The following is an 11,544-nucleotide window of genomic DNA, read 5'->3' on the forward strand; positions in this document are numbered from 1 at the left end:
CTCCTAGCTCCGGTATCAGGCCTGGGGCCTGACTTTCAATGTGACCCTCAGGAAACGTCAATAAACCCGTATTCAGAAATAGATATTGCATATGGCTCCACATTAATTATGTTAATCACCCCTAATCACTTCCGAATGACACAGACACGGATGCTGTTTCCTGGCCATTACGGACAGACATGTGTTTCCACGCTGTACACTCATTTGTCCTGAGAGGGCCACCAGCCCCTGACGGACATGCCATTAGCTAAAAGAACAACCGAACGTAGTAAGACTCGGGTGTGTTTTATAAACAAGGTTGCAACCAAGTGGTAAGTACAAACAGACACACAGTTCAGTGTTCAAACACTCAGAGGACTTAAACGGTCTTTATTTTGGCATTTGTGTTCTCGTTTTTTATTGCTTACGTCTAAACATGCTTTATTGTCCGCTACAGACGTCAAGCCCATCCAGGGCAGAATCCAGATCCAGTTCAACTCTGCATCAACCAAGCAGGACTGTGCCTGTAACCAGATGGAGGAATGAAGCACTTGCTGTTAAATACTGTCCACGTGTTAGGATAAACAAAGAAACCCCCACCAGGTGTGACTGGGTGCATCCACCAGGCCCGTCAGGAATGGTTTCACTGTGAAATCAGAAGTCCCATCTGTAGCAGGCTGACCCTGGGCCCACATCTCACTGCTGCTCAGCTGTAACCTGGACACAGCACACGCGTGATGGACGAGAGCGCCGCAGACACAATACACTCAGCTGGACCAAGTTCTCAGGGTCAAAACACCAAAACACCCAGTGAGGAAACCGAAAGGGACTCATGGCAATAAAAATAGTTCTCCACATCAGCAGCAGAGAATAAAGGCAAAGTAGGGGGAGGAGCAAGACCAGTGACCAGTGTTAGGTAAAAACGTGATCTATTAACGGCAGTACCTGGTTTATTTCGGGGACTCTGTTTTTTAATGGTTGACAGTATTACAGATGTCCCCCTCTCCCCCCTCCTTCTCCCTCCTCCACCCAATACTTTCCCCTCCGCAGGCCTTCCCCACACTAGTGTGTGTGTGTCCATGGGTTATGCCTCTATGCATGTAAATTCTTTGGTTAATCTCTTTCCCCCTCCCCTCTGAGATCTGTAAATCTGTTCCATGTACCCAAGCCTCTGGACCGATTGTGTTTGTCCGTTTATTCTGTTCATTAGATTCCACGTGGAAGTGAGATCCTGTGACCATGTGCCTTTCTCTGGCTGGCTTATCCTGCTCAGCACAATAACCTCTTACCCAAGTTGCATAAGGACGTTTTCTCCTGTGGAGGTTCTAAGATAACACATCGCTGGGGGAAGGAGTGTTTCTCCCCTTGTCCGCGTGGCCTGGGCCTTTAAAGGATCAGACACCAGCAGAAGTGGCTGTGGAGCTTCCTAATCCCTGTGCTTGGCAAGACTTGATAATTTGGGTTAAAATGTCTCCACCCGCGTATGCAAAGCAAGCAATCCCTGACTGGTCCAGGAAAGCCAAGGGGTTTCTCTGTAGAGACTGAATCTCCACCCCTCTCGCCCTCCTGGCACCGCTCAGGTTAGGCTGGGGAGCTGTCCTAAACTTTCAGCAAGTCGCACGCCCAGCACACAGGCTAAGCGCTGCTCTAACGGAGGGAACCAGGATCGCAGAGGCGCTTTCCGCATGTGCCAGTCTTGGGGTTCAGCAAAGGTGGCTTAAAAAAAAACACACACACACACAAAACCCTCACACATGTTGCGAACGGCAGAGAGAGAGGGCATCTGCTAACCCGCGTGGCCGGCTATCCCTCCAGCACCAGCCAGCTGGGACCGGCTGGAGTAGGCTGCACTCTCCTTCCCCCAATAGGCACGGAGTGATTAAAGAAGACTGCAGTGCCTCCTGGTACTCAAAATGTAAAACACGGGCATTCTCCGAAGGGAGAAGAACCTGAAGATTTATAAGAGAACGGCTCCTAAAAGCCCCATTAGGACCCTCTCTACACTCTTCCCGTTTAAGTGGACAGGCAAACAGGCCCCACCGGCACTTATATTTAGAGTGGGTGGGGAGGCAGCAAGAGCCTCATTTGGAGACTGGAGGTCTCGGGCATGCCCGTCCATAAATCACGCCAGGGTGCGGCTGTCACAGCGCATCTCCTGTCCTGCCCTCTAAATGGACCGGACCCCAACATCCCATCCTCCATCGGGATAAGAAGTGGGGGGGGGAGTTTCATGGAGAACAAAGAAGTCGCCACTTCGTGTATGGCCCCCCCAAACACACACACACACACACACACACACACACACACACACACTGCCCACTAAAGACAGAGGTAGCAGAAAAATCTGCACTGTAACATTCACCCACTCGCAGACACCAAACAGCAAACAAGTTGAGCGAACGGTAACGGCTGAGAACCCCTACCCCTCCGCGAAGATGTATCTGCTGTAAAGAACATGGGAGTGCATCTATTCGAGAAAGGCTAAGTGTGTGATGGATTGCGTTCACACGTGCTTTCATTTGCAAAGCCACCTTTTCTTTAGGAACTGCCTCCTTACACAGACATTCTAGAGAACGGGCAATTCTAATTTTTTTTGCCCCCCCCCATCTACCAAGACACTGTTTCAAATAAAAATAACATATAGACTTATGGTAACTGAAGAGCACACCAATCACTTTTTTTTCTTTCTTTCTTTCTTTTTACAAAGCAGCAGCTATTTTATCCTTTCCGTGTGGTTAGCAAGGCTCCTTTGTGTCTACACATTTCCCTGGGTGGTGCTGTTGCCAAGAAATTCTAATTCATGACGAGGGTTCCTGCAAATTGGGGACAGAGGCAAACCTGCGGAGGCAGGGACCCTCCGGCTGGCTTTGTCTTTCTGGCTGAGACAGCACCCGGCTGCTTGGGCCCAGAGAAGGTGGCCTGCAGAGGCCAGGTCATCTGCGAGAGGGAGAAGCGGCGCAGCTCACAGATCTCAGCCCATCCCTCGCACCACGAGGCTGTTCTTGGAAGGCAACCATTTTTGGAGGTTGTCCCCCAGAGACGCCTCGTGCAGAAGGCCCTTGCAAGAGTGCTTCAGGATGTCTGAAGCCGAGCTGAAATTGCAGCGCTACGGGGACGTTTGAGTCCGCACAGTAGCCAAGTATGCCATTAGTTTAAAACAATGGGGAAATGGGGGAGGAGGGAGGAATGTTCTATGATTTATTTATTTGTTTCCAGTAGCAGTGGAAAATTTTTCTCTGAGCAAAAGGGAGGCCTGAAGCTGACCCCATCTGCCAATTATGAATCAGCATTAACAACAAGCATAATTCCATAAGAGACGGCAAGTAAACATGCCATGCTCCTCAATGGCATGAAGCACAGCTAAGTGCAGCTAAGACTCAGACAGCACAGCTAAGTGCACATTGTTGCTTGACCTGCACGGATGGAAGAGCAAGCTGGGGATAAAGAATATATCCCAATTCTAAAAGTCTCTGTAGCTTCCCGCAGGCAAACAACCCAGAAAATTTTTATCAAATCCTCTTTATTTATAACTCAACAGTGGGTCCAGAAAAGAAACTTGTTTTCTATTGCCAACAAAACTCATGAATGGCTCTTCTTTCATCCATCACCAAGTGGTACCCTATAAGCTACTCTTGCGTCTGTCATACTTTTGACTTTTTCCCTACTTTTGCCCAGACAGCTCCTGGAAAATTTTCCTGCAAGTTTCCAAAGAGGTGAAGGCTGGTAGCCTTAAGACTTGTGCATCAGCTGAATTCCATAAAATAATAGACCACATAAGCACAGTGTAATTTATAGTTATATGACAGGCAGGGATGATGTTACTTGGGCCAAGTGCTTAAGTGTGCAGCCAGAGCCCAGGAGTGGAGAGCAGTTAATGTAGGAAGTCCATCTGGGTTTTAAAATTACGCCCGCAATGATTTTCAGAGTTGGGGTTGCATGTGGACACGGTATCACTGCCTGAAAACTCAGTGTCAAAATAGGAATCCGTGGCAGGAGGGCCGTCGTAGGCTCGCTGACTATTAAGCAAGACGGTTATCTCAGACCATGTGTTTAAAATAAAACCCTCCAATATAGTTCATCCTCAATTTCCAAATGCACAGATGTTCCTGGGTTTATCATCCAAGCCATTCCTTCTCCATAAACGAAGTCAAATCAGATTATCGGAATCTCTGTACTTCACTCGTCTCCTCAAAACCAGGTACACTGCTTACTTTCAGGAGAACATCTCATAATTGCTCCTTATTTGACCTCTGCAATCTGATTACTCCAGAGCTTGGGGAAACTTCCTCCTGCCTGGGGTTCTTGAGCCTTTTTTGAGCAAAGGAGTCTCAACCAACATTTCACCATCTGATGGTTGATTTGGAACCAACAGTGCATATAAGCACCCCCACCCCCACCCCCCGCCCGCCTTACACTCAGAAGAGGGAAGGGGGGTAGGAAGAAAAGGGAAGGAAGAGGTAGAGGTTGGAGGTTTTGTCGTCAGTGTGAAGTTAAAGAGTCAGAGTCACCTTTATGCAGAGCAGCTGTGACTATAGAGTCCACAGCAGCCAGCTTCTCGGAGCCATATGTTCCTTAGCAGTGCTTCCCCACAAGTTCTGCTTCGGTATGTGTGTGCTCTGGCACGGCTCGGCAAAGGCTCTTAGGAGGAGGTTGGTTGGCAGTTGGAGAGGGTTAAGGCAAGACAGAAGGAGGGAGGTGGGGGGGGGGTGAAAGAGGTTCCTGGAAGGGGGGGGGGGTGGAGGGGGGAGGGAGAACAGGGGGTAAGGAAAAGCTGAGAAGGCTTCTGAGCAAACAATAGATGGAACACATCCCCGAATTGTGGAGCCAGTGATGTTTGTTTACAGATCTAGACTTTCTCAGGGACGGGCTCAGCCGATCTAGAAAAGCCAGTTTCCTCCGGAGAGGCCTTCCCCCAAAAGCAGGCTTTACTACTGTGAACACTTGAACCAAAACAAAGTTGTGTGATTCATCCGGAGGGAACGCTGAAACAAATAAAGCCAACTTTCTTCCGTCTGTTCGTCACAAACAAGAGCTGCCTTAGGCAGGCTGACTAACCCAGCGGATTCCCTTCCTAACCTGTCTAGACAGTTGCTAATACCCAACCATTCGACACCAGCGGGGCTGACCGTGCGGAAGGAAGGCTGGTTCAGAAAATGGAATTCCGGCACTTCGGTTTCATTAGGGTGTGAACTAAGAGGAAGGAGGAGAGATGCAGCTTTATTACGGATGGAGGGAAGGACGCCCTGAAGAAACACACCTTCCGCTAAACAAACAAAACAAAAACGTGCGAGTTGTGTGTGCGTTCAGAGGGAGAAAAGTCAAGGCATCCTCGGGCAGGAATGCCTGTGTGGACACCCAGACCCTGGAGGCCAATGCCTGGAGGGGAGCTGACTGGCAGGCTGTAGTCAGGGTCCGCAGTGGCTGGTAACAATAGTACAGTCAGGATCAGCTCAGCTGCTGCGCTGGTGGTGCCGAGAGCCAAACCTCACCCGCTAAAGCAGCCACTGTTGCAGCCCAGCCTCAGCCTGGCAGTCCTGCCCTGGATCCTGGCAGAGGAAAATCAGCCGTTCATTAGCCCTAACAAGCCGCTGTCACACAGCGAAGTTACAAGAGCAGCCACACACCGAGCCTCCCTCCGCAGCCCTCCCTGCCCAAGGGCCAGCGGGCTTTCTCCGAGACAAACTGGGCAAGTTCACACTTTTCCCATGTGCACATCCAAGCCGTGTCCTCGCCCTTTCCTTCGTGCACGTTGCAGAATTAAAATAATAATAATAATTAATAATAATAATACCCAGGGCCCCCCACCTCCCACCCACCATCTTTCCTGCAGAATGTCCCCCCTGGGCAGCCCCTGATCCTTGCTGTGTCCGCAGCAGATCGCTGGTACTTGTCACTGACCAGCACTGGATTCCGCTCCACCGAGCCCAGTGAACTTGTCACCAGCCCTGCTCTGCCCTCCCGGGGACGCCCGGCCAACTTGGCACCGGTGCCCTTCAGCATCCTCGGAGTTTAACTAGTCCTCCAAGACCGAGTCAGAGAGAGGCACGGGAGCACAGGCTGTCCCTTTGTCGGAGGTTGTGCTGTCTTACCCCACACAAAACAAAACAAAACAAAACAAAACAAAACAAAAAGAGAGAGAAACAAGGACACCCGGCAGGCATGGCATGGGGAAACCTACAATGCACGGTCAGCGTTACGCGCAGCTTCCCGTATCCTGGAGTCTCTTTTGTCACCACGCTCCTCTCTCTCTCTGTGGCTGCTGCCCACCTTCCCATCCCAAAATCAACTTCCCTTTCTCTATGGATACTACCTCCCCTCGCCCCCCCCCCTCCACCCCCATCGGATGGCTGTCAGCACACAAAAATGAACCGGATTGAAGGCTCCAAGCTCGTGCATGTAGGGACGCGGTATCCTGTCCGCCACCACCGCTCGTAAAACCCCCTGAAAACCCACATTCCCACTCGCTGGCTCCCCCGAACCCCACAAGTGAGCGGAGGCAGGTCCCTGCCGGGGGACAGCCAGCCCGGCGGCGTGCGCGCAGGGACGCGTGCGGGTGGCTGAGGCGCAGGCAGCTCCCGCTGCTCCGCTCGCCCCGCACGGTCCCGGGTGACAGGCGGTGGGTGCAGAGGTAAACGCAGATGACTGTCTCCAAAAAAAACAATTTAAAAATAAACAGCCCCCCTATAAAAAAAAAAAGGGGGGGTGGTGGTGAAGAGGGGTGGAAGACAAACCAAAAAAAAACTCAAACCCCGAAGCCCACACCAACGCAGCTGCCCCTGCGCCTCCGCCGCCGCCGCCGCTACACGGTTCACACAAGTAATTTAAATGGTTCACCTGCTGCCAGGTCTCCTCCAGGGACGGCAACGCGGAGAAGTAGCCGGTGTCGTGGACAAGTTGCAGCTCCTGGAATATACTATAGCTAGCCAACACGTCCATGCTGCCGCCGCCGCCGCCGCCGCGCCGAGCGGGAGGCGAAGCCCTCCCCGGAGCACCGCGGGGTCTGCGCGCGTGTCAGTCTGTCTGGCTCACCCCCCAAGGAGGCAGACATCCAGCGGCCCTTTTGTTTTGTTTTTGTTTCAAGTCAACTAAAAAAAAAAAAAAAAAAAAAAAAAAAAAAAGGAAGGGGGGAGAAAAAAATCAATGCAGAAGAGGCGGTGAGAGCGGAGAGCGTGAGCGGGGCGGTGGATGGAGAGGAGGCATCGGCGGGTACAGTGCGGGCGGCTGCCAGGCGCGGGGACTGCTCCCCGGGAGCCACAGTTCCCTGCCAGGGCTCCGGCCACTCCGGCGCGTGGACCAGGAAGGGGGACGCGAACTCACTGACACGGAGCTGCCATCTATTTCTGCAGCGCTGTTTCGCTCCTAATGCAATCTTTGCTCTTTATTTTGGGAGGTTGCTGCTTTTTTTTTTTTTTTTTCCTCTCTCTCTCGCGATCGCTTCTCTCCCCACCCCCCCTTCCCTTCTTGCCTCCCCACCCCCACCCCATCCTTGCTAGTTTGTAGTCTCCCCTCCTCCCCCCCCTCCCTCCTCCTCCTTTTTCTCCTCCTCCTGCTCTTCCCCCCCCTCCCTCCCCAAGCTCCCTCCCTCCCTCCCTCCCTCCGCCCGGCTCCGCGCGCAGCCATGGGATCTCGGAGGAGGAGGGCGTCCTTTCGGCCGCGTGTGACCATGTACGGTAAACAGGGGGCTCATGAAGTCACTGAGGACCAATGGGCGGCGCGGAGCGGGTCCCGGGGCGGGGCCCGGCCCCGGCAGCGGGCGCGGATTGGCGCGCGGAGCGGCTGCCGCCGCCTCACTGGGCGGCGCGCGGCGGGCTATTTTTAGAGGCCTATATAAGGGGCGCGGCCCGCTCCGGCCCGGAGCGCCGGCGAGCGCGGGGGACGGGGCGGGCCGCCGGGCGGCGATCGCTCCGGCTCCGGGGCGCCCGGGCGGCCCGGCTCGGCCGAGCACCGGCCCTCCGAGCCGAGCCTCGGTGCCCGGTGGAGCCCAGGGCGCCCCGGAGCCGGCGCCCCTCGGGGAGGAGGGGAGATGGGGGTCCCGCGTCGCCATCCCGGTGGCCGGGGCGGGTCCGGAGGTGGCCGCCGGACGGCGGGGTCGGGATGCCTCCCGGAGGAGGAGCGGGCAGCGGGGGGCAGTGTCCCGCCCCGCCCCTTCTCGCTCCCAGGCGCGGGGACCCCCGGCACCGCGAGGGGGAGAGAGGCCGTGCCGGGGAGGTCTAAAAAGTAAAACCGAAAAACAAGGAAAGAAAAAGGCACCAAAAACCCCTTCCTAAACAATTCCCCCCGGGCTGCCCGGGTGAGCGCGAGATGGCCCGGGAGGAAGTGCGGGCGGCGGGAGGCTGCGAACAAAGGGGAGCGGCGCCGGCAGCCGGCCCGCCCCCCGCGCGGCCCCGCGGCCCCGGGTCCCCGCCCCGCGGGCTGTGCGCGCCTCCGCCGGGCTCCGGACCCCCGCGGGGGCGGCGGGGTGTGCGGGCGGGGCGCCCCACTCCCAGGGCGGGGGCGTTTGCCTTCAGTGTGTTAAGAAGAGAGGGGACCTGGGCGCAGGCGGGAGCCCGCAGCTTTGGGGGGGGGGGGGGGGGGAGGGGCCGTCGGGAGGCTCCCCGATAGCTTGGGGAGAGGTATCTCCGTGGCTCCGGGGCTGGAATAACAACGAGAGGTGCAGATGGAGGTCCTGTCGCCTCCGAGCTGGAAACCCTGCCCCGCGCGGGTGCTTAGGGTTGACCGGTGGCTTTCTTGACCTTAAATGGTTAGTGCACTTCAGGCTTCCCCCCGAAATGCGCTGTGCGCTGAACTTCCACTTTTGGAATGATTGCCGAATTCGGTACTTATTCAGAGATGAGAAACTTAATTCTTCCCGTAATGGAAGAAACACATCCCCCTTCTCAGCTGTCCCTCCTTCGGAGACAGTGTGGGACTCCGCATCGCAATATCTGGAAGATTCCGCTTTCTAGAACGAGCGCAGTTTGAAATGCAGTATTTGCTAGGGGAAATGGAGTAGAAATGACTGGGATGGAGGAAAAGGTCGTTTATTTACTTTTCTGATATCTGGAGTTGTGTTTATCAGATCTACAACATCCACTGTATAGTCGGTGTATGTATTGCCATGTGTCTGCATGAGGATTTAGTATTCTGTATACACGTTGGTGGTGCCGGGCGATAAAGTGGTATAAAAAGGTTAAAAGTGCCCCGCTGTCGTGAGCCCATGAACCACGAGGTCACCATTCGATTCCCAGTCAGGGTACACCCCTGAGTTGGGGCTCCATCCCCCTGTGGGGTGTGCAGGAGGCAGCTGATCGATGATTCTCTCTCATCGTTGATGTTTCTCCCTGTCCCTTCTCTCCGAAATTAATAAAACTAGTTTTTTTAAAAAGGTTAAAAGTCACACATGAATAAGATGGTGTGATGGCACAGATAGGCGTTAGCGCCAGCATGAGAGGGCCGCTGGCCTCTCTGGAAGACAGGCCTTTCCCAGAAGTAGAAAAGCACTGAGAGCCATGGCATGCCGATGAATGCATCAACTTGATCCTTATGGCCATTGGTGCCGCCGTCACCAGAGCTGTGTGACTTTGAGCAACTCACCAGCTCACACCTTCGGCCTTCCCGTCTTAAAAATAGGGAAGGTGGTATCTACCTTGCCTAGCTGTTATGAAGCGTCAAAATAATGTTTGTAACTCACCTGGTGTGTAGTCTCTGGTGCTATTAGGCAAATACCAAATGTCAACCATTGTCACCTCCTGGCTTTAACTGAGTAAACAGAATAATATCTGACCTACTCGGACCCATGGAAGTACATACCAGAGTCTTAGAGAAGGAGGGGACGTAGAATCTCCTTGCCAATTTGTAATAAGATCTCCCCACCCCCACCGCCCCCTCCCCTCGCTGTTCCTGGGGGCGGGGGGCAGGGAGGCCATTGAGAAACACTGGGGCAGAAATGAAGTTCGTGGGGGAAGTAACAGAGGAAGGCTCAGATATAGGAAACTCCAGGGGCAAAAGACCAAAGCCTATAATTGGATGTTTGAACCTCAAGTGAACTTAATTTTTGTTTTTGTGTTACACTTTTACTATTTTTGAACAAAACATGACATACCTGTTAACTTGTGAATTCAAAGATTTTATTAAAAATAGTCAATAATTACTAAGCACCTTTTATGTGCTGGGCTGTATGGACACGTGAACGTTTTATATGAAACTAGAGGCCCGGTGCACGAAATTCATTCACAGGGCGGGGCAGGGGGAGTTCCCTCAGCCCAGCCTGCACATTCTCCAATTCAGGACCCCTTGGGGGATGTTCAACTTTTGGTTTAGGCCCAATCTGTGCGGACATCCCTCTCACAATCCAGGACCACTGGCTCCTAAGTACTCGCCTGCCTGCCTGCCTGCCTTCCTGATTGCCCCTAACCGCCTCTGCCTGCTGGCCTGATTGCCCCCTAACTGCTTCCCTGCTGGCCTGATTGCCCCCTAACTGCTTCCCTGCTGGCCTGATCACCCCTAACCACCTCTGCCTTGACCCCCAAAACCATGGCTTTGTGCAGAAGGTCGCCCATCCAGAAGATGTCCAGTCTAATTAGCATATTACTCTTTTATTAGTATAGATATCCTCATGACAACCCCAAGATAGGCATTATCATCATCTCCAACTTCATGGATGAAGATACCCAGCTTAGAAATATTATGTAGATCAAGTGGGGTCACACAACCAAGAAGCAGTTGAAGAGGGGTTCCAATCCAGAAGCATCTGACTTTCAAGATTGTGCTGTGCGTGGGTCTCTCTGTGTGATAAAAGACAGTTTCTTACTTTTAAGCAAAGATTTTTTATAAAATTTTTTTTAGTGTGGAGAAGGGGGGCTTTTATTGAGGTTTTCCCCATGTAAATATCAACCATCTCACTTACAGAAGAAGTCAACCAAAATTTCACAATGTAGATTCTGAAAACCTCATTATGACTTTTTCAAAACTTTACAAGATAATTTAGAATTCATTCTAAGAGATTTACCCAACAAGGCATTCCTGAAGGTACATTTTCAATATTAGTCATATTTAGCTACTTTTAATATAGCCTAGCTACTTTTTACAGCCTAACAGCCCTAGATGCACATTGCAAGACACATGCAAAGATTCTGAATGTATAAAATAATCAACAAATTAAGATCACAAGGGAACTTTGGCAGTCAAACAAATAAAAAACAAACAGCACTGCCACATTATTGAATGCCTTCTCTGTGCATGGCGATGTACACATGCTCGCACCTGACCTTCACCACAATCTTGTGAGGGAGCTGTTTTGCTTCATTTTCACAATTGGAAGATACCCAAGTTTAGAGAGGACGCATAATTTGCTCATTACCATATATGCCTATTTAGTGGCAGAAGCAGATTCAAAGGTAAGTCTGACTCCAAGTTGATTCCAAAGTCTGTGCCCTCTACATGAGCTGCCTTTGGAGACACTAATATTACTTTTAATAATGTCACCATTTGGAAGGGATCTGACAGGAAACACCTAAGGGTAAATAAGTTATCTCCCCCCCCCAAAAAAAAAAAAATGGAAAGAGGAGGATATTTTATGAAAAAAAA

The 11,544-nt window shown here is 52.3% G+C and overlaps 1 protein-coding gene across 3 annotated transcripts in view; it reads right to left on the bottom strand.

Annotated features, from left to right (window-relative positions):
• Positions 1 to 7,410, bottom strand: part of KLF7 (KLF transcription factor 7) — a 92,805-nt gene extending 85,395 nt beyond the window's left edge. The window contains exon 1 of one of the 3 annotated variants that reach the window (XM_084892489.1): positions 6,814 to 7,410. In XM_084892489.1, coding sequence (XP_084748615.1) covers positions 6,814 to 6,915 — 102 coding nt within the window. In that variant the 5' untranslated portion in view covers positions 6,916 to 7,410. The remainder of the gene's footprint in view (positions 1 to 6,813) is intronic. The other 2 variants (XM_084892487.1, XM_084892488.1) reach the window with 2 other exon arrangements.
• Between the last annotated feature and the right edge of the window lie 4,134 nt (positions 7,411 to 11,544).

Source organism: Pipistrellus hanaki (genome assembly GCF_964339955.1).
Source record: "Pipistrellus hanaki genome assembly, chromosome: 8".
Lineage (NCBI taxonomy): Eukaryota > Metazoa > Chordata > Mammalia > Chiroptera > Vespertilionidae > Pipistrellus > Pipistrellus hanaki.